The sequence below is a fragment of the Scyliorhinus torazame genome, chromosome 3 (genome assembly GCF_047496885.1).
Source record: "Scyliorhinus torazame isolate Kashiwa2021f chromosome 3, sScyTor2.1, whole genome shotgun sequence".
NCBI lineage: Eukaryota > Metazoa > Chordata > Chondrichthyes > Carcharhiniformes > Scyliorhinidae > Scyliorhinus > Scyliorhinus torazame.
This window is the reverse complement of record NC_092709.1, coordinates 332,087,829-332,108,106: the sequence shown is the minus strand read 5'-3', so window position 1 is coordinate 332,108,106 and position 20,278 is coordinate 332,087,829. Positions and strand designations below refer to the sequence as shown.

Genomic DNA, 20,278 nt, shown 5'->3' with positions numbered 1-20,278 from the left:
TGCACGTGGGGACTCCCTGTCTGTGATGTTAAAACAGGTCTTGTCGTTGTCCTTGTCCCCAGATCTACTGTCCACCAGGTGTCGTGTTTGTCCTTTTATACAGTCCCTGTCTTTGTCTGTGATTGGTTGTGGTGTTGTGTGTTCTGATTTGTCTGTTGGTGTGTCTATCATGATGTGTGTGTTTGAATATCATGACAAGCGCCACAGGATCTTTCACATCCACCTCCCAAGATACAGATGCCGCCTCGGTTTAACACCTCATCCGAAAGGGAGCACCTCCGACAGTGCGGGACTCCCACAGTGAAGCATGTACCCAAGTCAGTAGTTAGTTGTTTCGACAATAAAACTGAGTTGTACCAACTACAGCCGTGTTGGACCATTTGTGCATCAGAACACCCAACACAACAGCTACATTTTAGGCTCTGTGTAGATGGAAGCTGTCGTGTAGCCCGATGTAATAATTCATGGAGTCGCGAAGTGAAAGGCCAAATTGAATTATTTTGAACTGAAAATAAAACCGCTATGTCAGTCCAGAAAACAAACGCCACAGCCCAGGACTATGGGGAACTGCCAATCTGCGTCTGGACGCTACATTTAAAGATGCCCTCCCCGCTCACCAAAGGGGCCTCTTATTCCAAGAAACCCACAGAGAAATCAATCAGTGATCCGCCATGATTCTCATGTGGGTTATCACATCCCTTCCCCCCCTCAAGTCCAAATGATCCCCAATACTCCCACGCCGCTGAGGCCTCTTCTGTTGCTTGACACAAGGCCTCGAGTCGGCAACATGTGGAGCGTGAAGCGGTCTGGGTATCGTTGTCTCCTTTTTAAACGCCGATGGGCCACAGATGGAAGCTCGTCGTCAGTGCTGATCCACAGCGTTAGATCAATCACTCTCCTCAGTCTCTAGTTCGGACTCCGAATCTTCATCATTGGGCGAAGGGGAGGGAATGACTCTCCGGTTCCCCCATAGACCGAGTCCCCTTTCCGGGGGTAGTTGCAACAGGCAACGATCGTGGGTGTCGTCTCTGCTGAAATCATCTCCGCTAAAGCAGGTTCCCAGTTTCTCAGGTGGTCCAGGTGTTTTTCCATGGCCTTCCCTTGGACTTTGTAAGAAACCAGACCAGTCTTTTCAAGCACCATTTCTGGGGTCCATCGGGAGCCATCTCCAAAGTTCCGCACATAGGCGGCATCTTCTATTCTCAAGTTCCTTTTGGATTTTCTAGAGGCATAGATGCTTTTTTAGGTCTCCTGCTTTGACTCCACCTTCCCCCCATTAACAATTCTATTGATGCGACTCAAGTCGTCATGTGCAGTGTGGTTCTATGATCAAAGGTGAACCCGGCCAATTTCACATCCAGGGAACCAGCAGGCTGTTTCTTCATTCTGGTTTTGACGATGCATGGTACAACGCTGTTCAACTTCATGAATGCCTGAAATTGTCCACTGGTAAAGAGGGTACTGTTATCGGATTCGGAGACTTCTGGTATGCAGTGGGTACAGAAACTTTCCCAGAGTTTTTCTACTGTTGCATGAGAAGTCGTGGAGGACATACGATGTATTTCTAACCATTTTGAGCAGATACCAACCATACTAAAGGAACATCGATCTCAATAGACCAGTGAAGTCTACGTGCACTGCACACATGGTCTTCCTGGTCATTCCCGTGGGTGCAAAGAGACCGAAGGTGGGAGCTTCTGGGCCTCCTGGTACAAGGAGCACTGCTTCACCAGATCCTCAATGTCTGTATTGAGTCCAGGCCACCAGACGTAGCTCCTTGTGAACGTTTTCATCTTGGATACCCTAGGGTGTCCATTGTGTAATTCCATCAGGATCGGGCACTGACCCTGGGTGGGGGACAACTATTTGGCCTCCCCACAGGATGATGCCATCTTTTATGCTCAGCTCTTGTTTCATGTCACCTGTGGGGTATTCTCGAATTCCGCCACTGAGGATCATATGGTGTAATTTTGTCAGTGTGTGGGGTCCTTCTGGATTCACGCTTGAATCGGCTTCTAGGAGGTTCAAGGTCATGATGACTTCTTCCAATGCTGGCAGAAGGGACAAGCTGGTGGGCAGTGGGGAGGCGGCTCAGGGCATCGCAATGGCAATGTGTGTTCTTAGGCGGTGCTCGAGAGAGTAGTCGTAAGCTCTGACAATAATGCCCAACGGAGTCGAGGCGGGGGTTCGCTTTATCCTCTTTGAAAAATCCCAGCAAGACATAATGGTCTGTTCCGATTGTGAAATGTTGGCTGGAGACATACGGGTGGAATTTCTTCACCCCAAAAATAACAGCAAATCCTTCCTTTCCGATCTGAGAATAGAGTTTTTACACGCCCACCAAGGTTCTGGATGCACATGCTGTAGGTCTCTGTGCCATCGACCTATTGGACTGCCTCATTCCATATAGAGAGGCATTACATGTTAATACCAGTTCTTTCTTGGGGTTGTAATTCACGAAGGTGTCATCCTGCGGTGCCTGCCACGACCACTTCTGGGGTTTCTTTTAAACAGTACGTGCAGGGGTGGCAATAAAGGGGCCAAACGTGGGACAAATTTCCCATAGGAGTTTACAGGGCCGAGCATTTTAATTCTGTAGTATTTTACGGGATTGATGCCTCTTTGGTGGGCTTAACTTTATCCTCTACAGCGTGTAGACCTTTTTTTTTATTTGATTCTGTACCCTAGGAGCCTGTCTGGAAAACACATGGATGGACACCTGGGACAGAAAATAATCTCTAAACATCCTATGCGCTCTTTTTCCGTGGTTCCTGTGATTACTGCGTCATCTCAGAATACTACCACCTTAGGGTGCCCTTGGAGAATGTTCTCCATCGCGTACTGAAAAATGGAGCTTACTGACGAGACTCCGAAGGGCAGGCATGTATATAGTTGTATAAACGCTTCTGGGTGTTAATCTTCATGTACTTCCTGGATAACTTATCTAATTCTAGCTGAAGGTAGGCATGGCTCATATATAGTTTGCTGAAGGTTTGACCCCCCCCCCCCCGCCCGTTTGGCTTATAGATCTATGCGTGGCATGGGGTACCGATTTAAACACAAGACTTTCTTAACTGTTTCTAGTCTCCGTAGAAGCAGACCGACTTGGCGGGTTTGAGGATGTGGATGACCGGTGCAGCCCACTCTACGAACTACCCTGGCCATATTATCCCAAGGCTCTCTAACCCTTCGAGCTCTACTTTGGTAAGTAAAGCGTATGGCCGAGCCCTGAAATATTTGGGTATGGTGCTGGAGTCCGCATAAATCTGTGCTCTTGTTTCCTTTATTCTACCAACGTCTTCGTGGAATACCTCAAGGTATTTGCCAATGACCTTATACAGTCCACTGGTTCCTAGTTTGAGAATTTGTAGCCAGTACAGACAGATCCTCTGAAGCCAGTCTCTGCCCAAGAGGCTGGGTCGTGGTCATTGTATCACGATGAGCGGGAGTCGGACTTTAAGCTCCCCACAGGTAAGCGGGGTCATACTGCGCGGTTCTCCTGTAGATATCTCCAACCTGGTCCCGGTGTCTCACAGGCCTAGGGCCAAAATGCCCATTCGGAGAAGTCAGAAGGTCTGCGCCCCAACGATGGAGATGGCAGCTCCTGTATCTACCTCCATTTCTAGGGAATACCTTTATCCGGCCAACCTTAGGGCCGATGATGCAGTTTAGCTGCATCATTTCACTCTCCTTAGGCTGATAAGACTTTCCAGGCCCAGGCCTGAGGTGGCTTTGGCTTCCGGCCTGAGCAGCATGCTGATCCTGGCAGCCTTGCCTGGGTCATTCCTTTGGCCACACTTACTGCAGCCTTGCAGCTAACATTTGTAGTCCACCGGGGAGGCTTCCCCAGTACTTCTAGGGCTATGCAGCCATCTTTTGAGATGCCAGAATGTCCAGGCTGAATGTTGGAGTTGGTGCCGGGTGAAGCACATGGGCGCCTTTGCTGAAAGTGCTGGCTTTTCTGTATGAGGGTCCTTCCACACCTCCTCCCCCACCTCCCCCATCCCCCCCCCCCACCCCCTCACCCCCCAACCTGAAAGCGCGACAGTCCATCATCCCTTGGAGGCCTAGGATGGTTCTGCCGACAATTCTTTTGGATCGCCACATTACTGATCCCACACATTTGCCGGTTGTGTAGCATCTCAGTCAAGGATGGACCAAACTCGCAATATTCAGCCAGCTTCCTTAATCGGACGAGAAATTCTGTCACTGGTTCCCCAGGGGTCCTCCATCCATGTTGAATTGGTAATACTGGAGGATTATGGATGGCTTTGAGTCATAATAGATCTTTACTAGATCCACAAGCTCATTGAACATTTTAATGTCAAGGGTTGCAGGAGAAGTTAAATCTTAATAATGCTGAATGTCGGGGCCCCCCATGATGTCAAAGGGATTGCTATTTATCTGTCATCCCTTTCTATGTCTTTGGCGTGGAAGAAATGCCGCATGCATTCGGGGTACTGGGGCCAGTCCTCCACGTCCGCATCATAAGGCTCGAGCTTCCCAAACAAGGGCATTTCCGGGTTTTTGTTACTCGAGTTGTCATCGGGGAGTTTCGAAAGGGCTGCTCAGAATCCTGTGCTTGATCCTCATCGCCAATGTAATAATTGCTGGAGGTGCAGAGTGAGAGGCCAAACTGGTTTATTTTCAACTAATAATAATACCAATACTGCGTCACACTAAACAAACGTCCCAGCCCAGGGATATAGGGAACTGCCAGTCCGGATCTGGGAGTTTTATTTAAAAGTCCTGCTAATGAGCTCCAGCTGGGAAGGCCTCCGCCCACTATAAAGCCCACAGAGAGATCAATCAATGTTATCCCGTGGTCCTCGTGAGGGTTATGACACCGAATCATCACTTCCCGCCTTCTTCCCTACTCACTTCAGTCTTTAGTTCGCTTGGGGCCTTGACACATTAAAATAAAACACTGTTCGGATAGCAATAGCATGCGAAGCTGCAATATTTAGTTGTGTACTTTTTTTTTTTAAAACAAGTTATCCTATATACTTGACCAAAACTTTGGATGGTCAAACCTTTCAACTGTTCTACCGGCCCTTAAACTAAGGGAAATCAGAGAGAAGCATAAACAAGATCAGAGGACACAGAGACCTAAACGGCAGTAATTATCCCTCCAAAAATGAAGTATTGTACAAAGCAAGTGTTAAATTGTATGTACAATGTCTATATTGTAATTAATAAACTTGGCACAAGTTTCTCCCTTCATGGACAATATGACATGGCTATATGAAAACAGACATGATTCAAGGCAGGCCAGGAATTGGTTCAACTAAAGTATTCAGGAATGATAGAGAAGGGGGCTAGCATTATTGATCAAAATATTACAGTTCTAAATTCATAAGGATTTACTAAATGGTTCTTGGACTGAATCTATTTGGGTTAAGTTGAGGAATTGGGAGATTTTCTTTTTTTTTAAGTGGAGCTCCAAATCAAGGTGTGCACCAAAAACAGATCCTCAGCTTTAACTATCCTCAAATAGATTGTGGGGGAAACATAGAGCTGATGGTAAGGAAGTCGAGGAATTTCTGATATGTGGACAGGAGTACTTTCTGGAGCAATGTATTGCTAGTTGAAGGCAATAACATTGGGTCTGTTTCTGGGAAATGATGGGAGGGCAAGTGGAACGTGTTACAGTACGAGATAATCCAGCTGAGAGTTATAAGAAGAACACAGGTGGCATGGTAGCACAGTGGTTAGCACAGTTGCTTCACAGCTCATGGGTCCCAGGTTCGATTCCCGGCTTGGGTTACTGTCGGTGTGGAGTCTGCACGTTCTCCCCGTGTGTGCGTGGGTTTCCCCCCGGGTGCTCCGGTTTCCTCCCACAGTCCACATATGTGCAGGTTAGGTGGACTGGCCATGCTAAATTGCCCCCAGTGACCAAAAAGGTTAGATGGGGTTACTGGGATAGGGTGGAGATGTGGGCTTAGATAGGGTGATCTTTCCATGGGTGGTGCAGACTCGATGGGCCGAATGGCCTCCTTCTGCTCTGTAAATTCAATGATCTATGATCTAGGAACACCATTTGGTCTAAAGAAATTATGGAAAGAGGCCAGAAAGTATCAAAGGTTTTTGTCTGACTAGGGAAAGAGGCAGCGATGTCAGAAGCAAGCACAGGTATGATTGGGAAAGGCGAGGTGATCCAGGGAATGTTCAGATCCGTTATGTCTGATTTGAAGAAAACATCACCCAAATCTAACGTGAAAGGAATTAAAAACACAAAGAGAAGTCTTATAACAAACACCTGGAACAAAATTTTGTTTCTAACCAGGAAGACTTTGGGCAGTGCAGGACGGAATTCAAAATACTTGCGGCAAAGTGAGGTGACAAGAAAACAAAATGGAAACCAGCAATAAACTGAAATCCAAAATATTTTATCAACATATAACACACGTACAGACAAGCAAGGAGTAGCAGTAGGGCATTCGACCCCTCAAGCCTGCCCTGCCATTTAATAAGGTCATGGCCGATCAGATAGTAACCTATAATCTGCACCCCGACTATTCCCCATAACCTTTCACCCCATTCGCTTATCGAGAATTTAACCACCTCTGCTTTAAAAATATTCAAAGACTCTCTTTCCATTTCAGGAAGAGAGTTCCAAAACGTCAAGACCCTCATAGAAAAACAAATTCTCCTTATCTCCATTTTAAATAGACAACTCTTTGTTTTTAAACAATGATCCGGAGTTCTAGATTCCCCCACAAGAGGAAACATCTTCTCCACATCCACCCTGTCAAGGTCCCTCAGGATCTTGTATGTATCAATCAAGTCGCCACTTACTCTTCTAAACTCCAATGGATGCAAGCCTAGCCTGTCTAACCTTTCCTCATAAAACAAGCCACCCACTCCCGGTGTTAGTCTGGGCAACCTGTTCTGAACTGATTCCAACGCATTTACATGCTTGGTGGTTAACGAGAGAAAAGGTTCAGAATGGAGGAGAGTTTGTGCAGTGGGTCGGGATTGAAGGCGCTAGCAACAGCGCCGCTCCCAATGGCCCCGGGGAAATACTCAGGGAGTCCGGTAATAATAGCTTCATTGAGAATCTGGAGGCAGTTTCGCCAACACTTCGGGTTGGGGATAGGGTCAAGGGAAATGCCAATTCAGAGGAATCACAGATTTGAGCCGGGAATGGGACGGAAATTTTCGGAAATGGGAGGAATAGGGGATTAAGACACTAAAAGATTTGTTTCTTGGGGGTCGGTTTGCAGGATTGAAAAAGCTGGAAGCGAAGTATGGGGCTGGAGCAGGGGGAAATGTTTAGATACATGCAGGTTCGAGATTTTGCCAGGAAGGAGATACAGAGCTTCCCGGTGAAGCCAGCCTCCACATTGCTGGAGGAGGAGCTGAAGACAGGGGGATTGGAGAAGTGGGTAGTATCGGCGGTTTACGAGGTTATTTTGGAAGAGGAGAATGCATCACTGGAAGGGATCAAAACAAAGTGGGAGGAAGAGTTGGGAGAGGGTATGGAGGAGGGGTTCTGGTGTGAGGTGCTCCGGAGAGTGAACGCCTCCACCTCGTGCGCGAGGTTGGAGCTCATACAGCTGAAGGTGGTGTATAGAGCGCACCTCACAAGGGCGAGGATGAGCCGGCTCTTTGAGGGGGTAGAAAATGTGTGAGAACGTTGCGGAGGGGGGGTGCCGCAAATCACGTTCGTATGTTTTGGTCCTGTCCAAAGCTAGAGGATTACTGGAAGGAGGTTTTTAAGGTAATCTTAAAGTGGTGCACGTGAAACTGGAACCGGGCCCTCGCAAGGCCATATTCGGGGTGTCGAACCAGCCGGGGTTGGAAACGGGTGCAGAGGCAGATGTTGTAGCCTTCGCCTCGTTGATCGCCCGAAAGCAGATACTGTTGGGATGGATAGCAACCTCTCCACCCTGTGCCCTGGCATGGCGGGGGGACCTGTTGGAATTCTTGACTCTTGAGAAGGCTAGGTTTGAACTGAGGGGAAGGGTGCATGGGTTCTACAATTCATGGGCATTATTCATTATGCACTTTCAGGAATTGGATAACATCGAACATTAGGGGGGGTTGGGGAGCTGGGTGGGTTGGGGGGAGGGGGGCTGTGTGCGTTAATGGTGACTATGGGTGATTCCTGATTCCTTTTTGTTATTTGTTTATGTTAACATGCGGGCTAATGTTTGGGGTTTGGTGGGAGGATGGGATCGTTGTTATTTATATGGGGATTGACATTAAATTCGTTACTACTTATTGTTTATTGTTGGTGGGTGCAAATTTGGGAGAAAATGTGGAAAAGGAGAATAAAAATATTTTAAAACAAAAACTAGAGAAAAGGTTGTGCCTATGAAGAAAGGACCGAAAGGAAAATCTTCATGTCAAGGTAGATAACATGGCAAAATGTCAATGAGTACTTGGCATTGGTCTTTGAATGACACCAAGGCTAGTCTAAAAGAACAACGATAAAGTACAGCATAGGAACCGGCCCACGGCCCTTCAAGCCTGTGCCAATCATGATGCCATAACTAAAAAAGAAAAACAGGGGAGAAAGAAGCTCTGGCCAGGGTAGTAATAGAGAGAAAAGATGGATCATATAAAATTCTGTCAGGGCTGGACAGACTGGGTGTAGGGATGTTGTGTCCTCTGGCTGGTAGGGTCTAGAATAAGCGGGGCCCCAGTCTCAGGATTAGGGATAGACCATTTAGGATTGAGATGAGGAGAAGCCTCTTCATTCAGAGGGTGGTGAATCTGTGGAATTCTCTACCACAGGAGACTGTGGAGGCCAAATCACATTATATTTAAGAAGGAAATAAGATAGAATTCTGGACTCTGAAGGTGTCAAGGGAATGGGGAAAGTACAGGAATATGGCATTGAAATGGAGGATCAGCCATGACTATGTAGAATGGCAGAGTATGCTTGAATGGCTGACCCCTGCTCCTATTTGCTATGTACAAAGTTACTGAAAGATATTGGGCGGGATTCTCCGCAATCGGCGCGATGTCCGCCGACCGGCGCCAGAAACGGTGCGAATCAGTCCGGCATCGCGCCGCCCCAAAGGTGCAGAAGTCTCCGCATCTTGAGGGGCCGAGCCCTCACCTTGAGGGGCTAGGCCCGCGCCGGACTGATTTTCGACCCGCCAGCTGGCGGGGAAGGCCTTTGGTGCCCCGCCAGCTGGCGCTGAAATGACTTTGCCGTGCGGCGCATGCGCGGGAGCATCAACGGCCGCTCAGGGCATCCCCGCGCATGCGCAGTGGAGGGGGTCTCTTCCGCCTCCGCCCTGGTGGAGACCATGGCGAAGGCGGAAGGAAAAGAGTGCCCCCATGGCACAGGCCCGCCCGCGGATCGGTGGGCCCCGATCGCGGGCCAGGCCTCTGTGGGGACACCCCCTGGGGCCAGATCGCCCCGTGGCTTTGAAAGCAGACCAAGGCAGGCCAGCAGCACAGTTCAATTCCCGTAACAGCCTCCCCGAACAGGCGCCGGAATGTGGCGACTAAGGGCTTTTCACAGTAACTTCATTTGAAGCCTACTCGTGACAATAAGCGATTTTAATTTCATTTCATTCACAGCGCCAGGCACCCGGGTTCGATTCCAACCTTGGGGGGCTATCTGTCTGGAGTCTGCACATTCTCCAAGTGTCAGTGTGAGTTTCCTCCGGGTGCTCCGGTTTCCACCCACAGTCCAAAGATGTGCAGGTTAGGTGGGATCACAGAGTTACGGGGACAGGGTGGGGACTGGGCCTAGGTAGGGTGCTCTTTCATAGGGTAGGTGCAGACTCGATGGGCCAAATGGCCTCCTTCTGCACTGTAGGGGATTTAATGGCTGGCAGGGTTACAAATGCCATCACTATTCAAAAAAGGGGAAAAGGGATAAAGTAGGAAAATACAGACCAGTCAGTCCAACAGTTGCGGTTGGGAATTTACAAAACCATTATCACGGACAAAATAAGCCTCCAGTTCGAAGGGTATGGGATAATTAAGGAGACAGCATGGATTTCTTAAAGGAAAAGCGTGTCTGGCCAATTTAACTGAATTTGTTGATTAGGTAGCAGAGAAGCTTGAACAAGGTAATGCAGTGGATTTTGTATCAATGGCACTTTGAAAGGTATTTGACAAAGTGCCACACTGGAGACTGAGTCAGAAAACAGAATTAAAGGGCAAGTGGCAGCAATGATGTAAAATTGGCTCAGTGTCAGAAAGCAGCAAACAGGTCCCAGATGTTTTTCAGACTGGTACAGGGTTTTAATTGGTGCTCTCTCTCTCTCTCTCTTCCCTCCTCGCCCTCCCCCGCAGGGTCAGTTTTGGGTCCATTATAGTGTTTTCAGTTTTTAATAAATACCCCTAGACTCTGATGTAGAGAGAGGCATTATAACATTTACAGATGATGCTAAACTTGGCAAATTGGTAGACAATATTGATGAGGATAGTTACATGCTGCAGGATGGTGAAACGTACAAGCACAGCAGATGAATGAAAAATGCTGCAACTTGAGGCAGGCGAAGAGGCAAAGATAGTATACTATAATTAAAGTTGTTGAAAAAAATGTCCATGTACACAGAAGTGACAGGGAAAGTTGACAAGGTGGATTAAAAAAAAAACATATGGTTTACAGGGGTTTATAAATAAAGGAATAGAATTTTAAACCAATGAGGTTATGCTAACATACAAACTAGGAGCAAGGGTGGGCCTCCTGGACCCACTCCGCCATCCAATAAGAACATAGTGCAGAAGGAGGCCATTCGGCCCATCGAGTCTGCACCGACCCACTTAAGCCTTCACTTCCACCCTCTCCCCATAACCCCTCTTAAACTTTTTGCTCACTAAGAGCAATTTATCATGGCCAATCCACCTACCCTGCACGTCTTTGGACTGTGGGAGGAAACCGGAGCACCCGGAGGAAACCCACGCAGACACGGGGAGAACGTGCAGACTCCGCACAGACAGTGACCCAGCGGGGAATCGAACCTGGGACCCTGGCGCTGTGAAGCCACGGTGCTACCGTGCTGCCTACAATAAGATCATACTGATCTGACTGCAACGTCCTGCCTCAAATTTAAACATTGACAGTGCGAGTTTTTCAAATTATTGGTTTGGACTCCGTTCGAGTGTTGTGGATAATTCTGGGTGCCACATTTCAGGAGAGGCGTAAAGGTCTTGGGAGAGTGTACACAGGAGGTTCAATAGGTTGTTACCAGCAATGGAAGCCCTTGGTTGTACGGAGAGGTTAGAAAAGTTCAGATTGTTCTCCTCAAGAGTCAGAGAGGTTAGTGAAGTGGAGATTTGATAGAAGCATTTGAAGGGTTTCGACGGAAACAATTTTCTTTATTAACTCTCGCGGCTGATAGGGCGATATCCAGAGGGCACAGATTTGAAGTTGATTGGCAAAAAAACGAATCAGGGGGAGATTCAAAGAAAGAATGTTCCACCTGAACGCGGTGGGGCAGGGCTGGGGTGCGTTAGATACAAATTCAATAGTCGTCTACTTCAGTAGAAGGGCAGCACGGTAGCACAGTAGTTAGCACTGTTGCTTCACAGCTCCAGGGTCCCAGGTTTGATTCCCGGCTTGGGACACTGTCTGTGCGGAGTCTGCACGTTCTCCCCGTGTGTGTGTGGGTTTCCTCCGGGTGCTCCGGTTTCCTCCCACAGTCCAAAGATGTGCAGGTTATGTGGATTGGCCGTGTTAAATTGCCCATAAGTGTCCAAAAAGGTTAGGTGGGGTTACTGGGATAGAGTGGAGGTGTGGGCTTAAATAGGGAGCTCTTTCCAAGGGCCGTTGCAGACTCGATGGGCCGAATGGCCTCCTTCTGCACTGTAAATTCTATGACTCTATAATGAGGGAAATTGAATACATACTTGACGGAGACAAAAAAAAACAGGTATGAGGAAGAGAGTGGGACAAACCGGAATGTTCTTCCAAAGAACCAGTGTAAAGTCGATGGACTGAATTGCATCCTTCTGTGCTGAACTGTGATTCTTTAATTATCTGCTTTACTGATGTTGGTTGAGGGATAAACGTTGGTCACATCTTTCTGCCAGAATGGCCTGCCAAGCTTCCCTTTTTTACTAACCATCTGCTTTCTAAATCATTATATTTGTGCTTCATGTTGCTTGATGCGCAGCCAGTGCGAACAGCATGAGAGTTGGGGGGTGGTGAGGAAGTTTGTGTTTATTATTACACTGCCGGCCAGTTTTCAGTATCGTTCGCAGCTGTACCCAAGATGCCTGCCTTTGCTTTGGCCTTTTTCCTCTCCCCACAAAGCCACCACGGCGAATTGCACAATTTGGGTCGGTTTTTAAAAGGGTCTCATTATCACCGGTGGGAGTCGAAGAACCTTATGCAACCGCGCACAATACAGGACACCTACTGATCCACTGGCAGAAGGGCCAGCAACCATCGGACACAACTTGAAGCTAATTGGGAAAAGAACTGGAGAGGAGACAAGAGTAATTTTGCATGAAGCAAGCTGATCTGGAGTGCACTGGCTCAAAAGAGCAGTGGTAACAGATTCAACAGTACATTGGGGGAAAAAAAAAGAGAATTGCATCTATATTTAAATAGGGAAAAGGGTTGCAGAGCTGTGGGGTAAAAGACAAGGGAGTGGGACTAATTAGATAGCTCATTTAAAAAGCCTACAAGGGCATGACGGACTGAATGAATCCTTATTGCACAGAAAGAGGCAAATGATGAACACCTGTTTCAAAAAGATATCAAATATTCTAAATTCTCTTAGCATTCAAGTGACATGTTTTCATTGAACCCATAGAAACCCTACAGTGAAAAGGGAGGCCATTCGGCCCATTAGAATCTGCACCGACCCTCTGAAAGAGCACTCTGCTGCGACCCACTCTACTGCCCTATCCCCGAAACCCCGAACATTGATCATAGCCAATCCTGCACATCCTTTGGACACTAGCATGGCCAATCCGCCTAACCTGCACATCTTTGGACTGGGAGGAAACCGGAGCACCCGGAGGAAACCCACGCGGACACGGGGCGAAAGTGCAAACTCAGCACAGTGACCCAAGATTGGAATTGAACCCGGGTCCCTGGTGCTATGAGGCAGCGGTGCTTGTTAAGAAATGTAAGAAATGGGTTAAGAAACATTCCAATTAGATGTCTCATTGATCCAATAATTGACACTGATACGTAAAGAGGCTACACGGGACCTTTGGGGCAATGTGATGTGATGATAGAGTTTGGTGCAGAGTGCGTTCAAGGAAAAATAAAGATGTTTGGGAAAATGAGCAGGGCTCTTGACTCTTTACTCAACAGCAGCCAGAGGCTAACAGTGGTAGCAGAGGATGGTTCCTGTGCCAATGTAAAGGGTTGAAAGATACAACTTTTCCAGAAAGGTTTCTGGACTATCCGCCATTATTTTCTGAAAGGGGATCGTACGACCAATGGAGAAGTACAGTTGGTATGTGGACTAAGGTAACTGTCTTGGGAAAGAGGAAACAAGATATGGCATCTTTCTCTACCTTATGAGAGTAAAATCCAAAGCAAAGTATTTTCTGCACTGAAATTGGAACAATTAGACTCAAAGGTCTGGAGACTCGATTACGTTTTATGGATAAGATTTATCAAAAGGGTGACTTGTTAAGTGCGTACGAAGCGTGGTCAGAATTTGATAGATTCCAGAAAACACAGGATATCTCGATGGAGGACTATATAATGGAATTTAGCAGACTATACAGAAGGCTGCACAACCACCGCGTGGAATTTCTACAGTCCTTGTTGGCATTTAAGTTACTGGACTGTGCAAAAGTGTTCAATGTGGATAGGCTCCTGGTTTTCACAGGCATTAAGTTTGCGTATAATGATACCTTATTCGATCAGATGATAGAGGCCTTAAAAGAGTTTCTGGGGAAACATTTAATTCCTATGGCTCTCATGTCACAAATAGGTCAGTCAGCGATAAAGCGGACTATGGAAGATACACTGCAGACAAGATGGCGAGATCGTACGGCTCTGAACAGGTTACGAGAGTATAGAAGGAGGATCGAGACCTGGAAATTAGGAGGACAGAAAACCATTTAAAACCTATAAAAGGAGGAGGGACATGGAGAATGGAAAGAGGAAAATGAACCCCAGAAATGCACGGGGCATGATAAATCGATGTTTTCGGTGTGACTCTCAATACCATTAATGCTTTCAACTGTCCAACATGTTATCATAGAGTGTTTGAAGCTACACATGACATGGAAGAGTCAGAAGAGGAAAAAGATAGTGACCAGAAAGAAGGCATTGTCCTACTAACAAGCAGTTTTACGCTGGTAATGAGGGTGTTGGTTGCAGAATCCTTCAATTGTGCTGTATTGGACAGTGGCTGCACATCTACTGTGTGTGGAATTGACTGGTTAAAATGTTACCTGGACTCTTTGAATGCTGAAAATTGTAACAAGGTTAAGGAATTTGAAAGTTCCACAAGTTTCAGGTTTGGGGATGATAATACTCTGAAGTCGCTGAAAAGAGTGGTGATCCCTTGCAATATTGCCGGAGTGAATCATTTCATTAGCACCGATGTTGTATCAAGTGAGATACCTTTGCTTCTGAGAAGACCGTTGATGAAGAAAGCACACATCAAACTGGATATGGAACAGGATAAGGTAACAGTTTTTGGAAAGATGGTGGAACAATTTACATGGTCGCGACACTATTGTATTCCATATCTGACAAATAATATTTCAGGTTCAGTTGTTAAGGGCTTGTTATTGGCAGCTGGAAATGGTACTTTAGCTGATAAAAAGAGTGTTGTATTAAAACTGCGTAGGCATTTGCGCATCCGTCTCCTTGGCTAAAAAATGTATTAAAGGATGCAGGGGTAAGGGATGCAGACTATACTAAGCTGATGGAACAGGTTAGTTATCGCTGTGAGGTTTGTAGGAAGTACAGATGGAGGCCATTATGACCGATAGTAACCCTACCTTTGGCCGGGGATTTTAACGACATTGTGGCCATGGACCTTAAGATCTGGGATAAAGCCAACAATATATGTATTTTGCATTTTGTAGATTTAGCAACCAGATTTAGTCAAGCAACCATTGTACGAAGTAAAGAAAAGAGAATAATCCTGGATCAGATCGTGGAAAATTGGATAGGGACATGAATGGGGCCACCGGCAAACTTCTTTACAGACAACAGAGAATTTGCTAATGATGAGTTTAGGGATATGTGTGAAACGTCAATATCACAGTTATGAATACGGCTGCAGAAAACCCATTTAGTAATGGTGTGTGTGAAAGAAACCATGCTGTGATAGATGACATGCTCTGGAAAAATTTGGCAGATAGACCAAATTGCAAGTTTAATTCAGCCTTAGCATGGGCGGGACATGCAAAGAATTTGTTGCAGGTGGTTGGGAGCTATAGTCCCTATCAATTAGTATTTGGTAGAAATCCTAAAATTCCGTCCATTTTGGATGACCAGCCTCCATCTTGGGAAGAGACGACAACTATTTCTGCCTTTGCTGAGCATTTAAATGCATTACAGAGCAGTAGAAAAGCTTTTTTGGAAGCAGAAGTCTCTGGAAGAATTCGCAGAGCTTTAAGGCATAATATACGGCCATCAAATAGCATTTTTCATCATGGAAACATAGTTTACTATAAGAGAGGCAATTTTAATGAATGGAAAGGCCCAGGGAAGAACATAGGCATAGATGGCAAAACAATTACATTGCAATATGGCAATCAGACTGTTGGGGTACATTCATTAAGGATAATGGGTACAGGTTACAAATTTTCAAATTTAGACAGAGCAGACAGACATGATGAGGAACCAGGTTCATCTGGTACGCAAGTGTTACAGAACTATGAGGACCAGCTAACTGATATTGACAGGGTTTCTGCGGAGGAACACAATACTTCTGATGAATTAGAACAGGTAATTTTTCCGAAAGGACAATTGCCAAAAGTTGTTCCAAAAGTGACATGCGTGCCTGAAGGGTATAGTCAATGGAACTGTTATTAGTAGAGCAGGGAAGGCCACTGGAAAGTATAAACACTGTTGGATGTACAGCATACAGGGGAGGTTGTCAAGGCAATGGATTGGAAACAAGAAGTTCAAAAATGGAGGGCACAGAAACGCAGTGCCAGTTCAGCTAGTACATCGGATGGTGAACAGGTTCACAGGAAAAGGTCGAGAACTATTGAAAGGACATCCCACAGCAGAAGGGAAAGATCAAGCAGTAGCAGTACAGAACGAGATACCAGGCAGGATAGGGGACATAGTTTGTCAAGGTCTCAGAACATGGGTAAGACTACGAATGCAACTAGGAGTAGAAGCCCACATCATAGATTATCATAGAATTTACAGTGCAGAAGGAGGCCATTTGGCCCATCGAGTCTGCACCTGCTCTTGGAAAGAGCACCCTACCCAAGGTCAACACCTCCACCCTATCCCCATAACCCAGTAACCCCACCCAACACTAAGGGCAATTTTGCACACTAAGGGAAATTTTATCATGGCCAATCCACCTAACCTGCACATCTTTGGACTGTGGGAGGAAACCGGAGCACCCGGAGGAAACCCACGCACACACGGGGAGGATGTGCAGACTGCACACAGACAGTGACCCAAGCCGGATTCGAACCTGGGACCCTGGAGCTGTGAAGCAATTGTGCTATCCACAATGCTACCGTGCAGCCCATGCACGTGCTCGTGAGATTTTGGTGGCCTCCAATAAATTAGATGAAAAAGTTATCAAAGAGGCTAAACAGCAAGAACTGCATAGTTGGAGTGAATTTGGGGTATACATGGAAGTACCGGATAGGGGACAAAGAGCTCTATCCCACAGATGGATTTGCACGGAAAAAGTTCTTCCGGATGCAACTTATAAGGCAAAGGTCAGGCTTGTGGCAAGGGGATTTGAAGAAAACTTGGAAGATCAGGATTTAAGGGTAGATTCACCTACAGCAGGAAAGGTTATTTTAAAGGTCTTCTTGGCTCTATTAGCCACAAAAGGCATGGGAATGCAAATCTATAGATATAAAAGCTGCCTTTTTGCAGGGGCATCAGCTTCAGAGAGACATTTTTCTCCGTCCTCCTAAAGAGGCAGCTAACACAGAAGAGGTACTCTGGAAGTTGAACAAATGTGGAAATGGATTAAATGATGCATCGAGAGTCTGGTATTTTTCGGTAAGGTCAGTTTTGTTAAAAGTTAGGCTGTTGCCAGTTGAAAGCAGATCCTGCAATGTTTCACTGGCACCATAAGGGAAATCTTTCTGGCATCTTTATGATGCATGTCGATGATTTTTTGTGGGGTGGGACTAGTGATTTCGAAGCTATTGTAATCTCTGGGTTAAGGGAAGAATTCAGGATTGGAAGTCAGGCTTCCGGTGCATTTAAATATATTGGACTGGAAATCGGACAGACTAAGTTAGGGGCAACTTTAAGTCAGCAATCTTGTTTGGAGAGCATCAGCCCAACAGCAATTAGTCACGGTCGGGTTTCACAAAAAGAAGCAGTGGTTTCAAAGATGGAAAAAGAGCAACTGCGAAGTTTCATTGGACGACTGTATTGGTTAGGTAGACAGATTAGACCAGACGTTAGTTTTGATGTCGTAGAGTTGAGTACAAAAATGGATGATCCTAAAGTGGAAGACATAATAAGAGCAAACAAAGCGTTGGTCAAACTAAAAATGCAGGAGTGTGATTTGAGGTTCCTGGTTTTAGGTGACCTTAGGCACTTGAAACTCATTGTTTATAGTGATGCGTCCTATGCAAATGTATATAATGGAGTTTCAAGCGCAGGAGGTTTTATAATTTTCCTTTTGGGGAACAATGATAAATGTTGCCCTCTTGTGTGGGAAACAAAGAAAATAAGGAGAGTGGTCAAAAGTACTTGTAGAGGCGGTGGATATGGCTTTTTATATATCTCAGCTATTGACAGATATTTTGGGATTAGGGGAACATACTCATTGAGTGTCACATTGACAATACATCCATGTGGGAAAATGTGCCCTCTATAAAAAGTGTCAATGAGAAAAGGTTAAGGATAGACATCGCAAGTTTGAAGCAGATGTTGGACAGAGGGGAGATAGCAATAATTAAATGGGTCGACAGTAGCTGGTGGAGCACAGAGTCTCGCTCTATGCAAGACGACCTGCTTCTGTATGCATCAGACCCATTAGAGGGGATGGAAGAAATCATGGGGATTCTAGGGGAATTTGGCCGGTTTCTGGGGTATAAGCTAAATATGGGGAAAAGTAAGATGTTTGTGGCCCACGCGAGGGGACAGGAGAGGCGATTGGGAGCTGCTGTTTAGATTAGTAGGGGGAAGCTTTAGGTATCTAGGCATTCAAGTGGCACGGGAAAGGGACCTGCTGCATAACTTAAATCTGGCCCGGCTAGTAGACCAAATGAAGGACGATTTTCGGAGATGGGACGCCCTCCCGTTGTCATTAGCTGGGAGGGTGCAGACGGTGAAGATGACGGTCCTCCCGAGATTTATGTTTGTATTTCAGTCTCCCCATTTTTATTCCGCGGTCCTTTATTAAACGGGTCAACAAAGTGATCTCTGGCTTTGTTTGGGCGGGCAAGACCCCGCGCTGCGGGTAAGAAAGGTAATGCTTGAGCGGAGTCGGGGAGAGGGAGGGCTAGCGCTGCCAAATTTCAGTAACTATCACTGGGCGGAGAATATAGCCATGATCAGGAAGTGGGTGGTGGAGGAGGGGTTGGCATGGGAACGTATGGAGGCGGCTTCATGCAAGGGCACCAGTTTGGGGGCTTAGATAACAGCGCCTCTGCCGTTCCCGCCGGCACGGTACTCCTCCAGCCCCGTGGTGGTGGCGGCCCTGAGAGTCTGTGGGCAATGGAGGAGACATGTGGGAGCAGAGGGAGCATCATTCTGCTCCCCAATCTGTAATAATCACCAGTTTGCCCTGGGAGTATGGATGGGGGGTGCCGGATATGGCGGAGAGCAGGGATTGAGAGGATGGGGGATATGTTTCTAGAGGGGAGCTTTCAGAGTATGAGGGCGCTGGAGGAGAAGTTTGCGTTGGCGAGGGGAAACAAATTCAGGTATCTGCAGGTGTGGGACTTCCTACGTAAACAGGTGTCAACCTTCCCGCTCCTACCACTAAGGGAGATTCAGGACAGGGTAGTTTCCAGCGAGTGGGTAGGAAAAGGGTGCGTCTCGGACAGTTACAAGGAACTTATGGGGTCAGAGGAGACGCAGACCGAGGAGCTGAAGCACAAGTGGGAGGAGGAGCTGGGAGGAGAGATAGAGGATGGTCGACGGGCGGACGCGTTGAGCAGAGTCAATAACAGGTGTTCAAAATGTGCGGGAGAACCAGCGAACCATGTCCACATGTTCTGGGCATGTCCGAAGCTTCGGGGATTTTGGCAGGGGTTTGCAGATGTCACGTCCACGGTGTTAAAAACAAGGGTGGCGCTGAGTCCAGAGGTGGCGATTTCCGGGGTGTCGGAAGACCCGGGAATCCAGGGGGAGAAAGAGGCAGACATTCTGGCCTTTGCTTCCCTGGTAGCCCAGAGACGGATACTATTAGCTTGGAGGGACTCAAAGCCCCCGAAGTCGGAGACCTGGCTATTGGACATGGCTAGCTTTCTCTGTTTGGAGAAAATTAAGTTCGCCTTGAGTGGGTCAATGTTAGGGTTCGCCCAGAGGTGGCAACCGTTCGTCGACTTCTTCGCGGAAAATTAATCGTCAGCAGAAGGGGGTGGGGGGTTAGTTTAGCTTAGAGTAGGGGGTTAATAAAGGTGGGACCTGTAAGGGAGGGAGATGGCTTTTGCATTATGTTTATAGTTTAATGTACATTGTTTATTGTGTTGTTGTTATAATAGCAGAAAATACCTCAATAAAATGTTTATTAAAAAGAAAGAAACATTCCAATTAGATGTCTCACTGATCCAATAATTGGCACTGATATGTAACGAGGCTACAGGTGGCCTTTGGGGCAATGCGATGTGATGATAGAGTTTGGTGCAGTGTGTTCTCACGGGAAAATAAAGGTGTTTGGGAAAAGAAGCAGAGCTCTTGACTCTTTACTCAACAGCAGCTGGAGGCTAACAGCGCTAACCACTGTGCCACCCTTTTGTATTTTAACTTTGCTAATCGAGGCCATAACATTTATACATTGGACTTTGCAATATTAGAGGTTACATTTTTCCATCATACAAATTGGGGCAATAAAGAGGTCTCTCACTTTTCTGGAAGTATGCAGCAAGACACAACCAGCATTGTCGTTCTCTGTGGAAAAAGGGAAAAACAAGAGTTAACAATTGTTGATTATTAAACATGGAACATACTTCGGTTGGTGAAAGGGTGCCATTGTTGATTTTATCAAAATCT

The 20,278-nt window shown here is 46.6% G+C and overlaps 1 protein-coding gene across 5 annotated transcripts in view; it reads right to left on the bottom strand.

Moving 5' to 3' along the window:
• Positions 1–20,278, bottom strand: part of slc4a11 (solute carrier family 4 member 11) — a 400,651-nt gene that overhangs the window by 186,131 nt on the left and 194,242 nt on the right. For all 5 annotated transcript variants that reach the window (XM_072497675.1, XM_072497673.1, XM_072497671.1 and 2 more), the window contains one exon: positions 20,133–20,176. In XM_072497675.1, the coding sequence (XP_072353776.1) occupies positions 20,133–20,176 (44 nt within the window). The remainder of the gene's footprint in view (positions 1–20,132; positions 20,177–20,278) is intronic.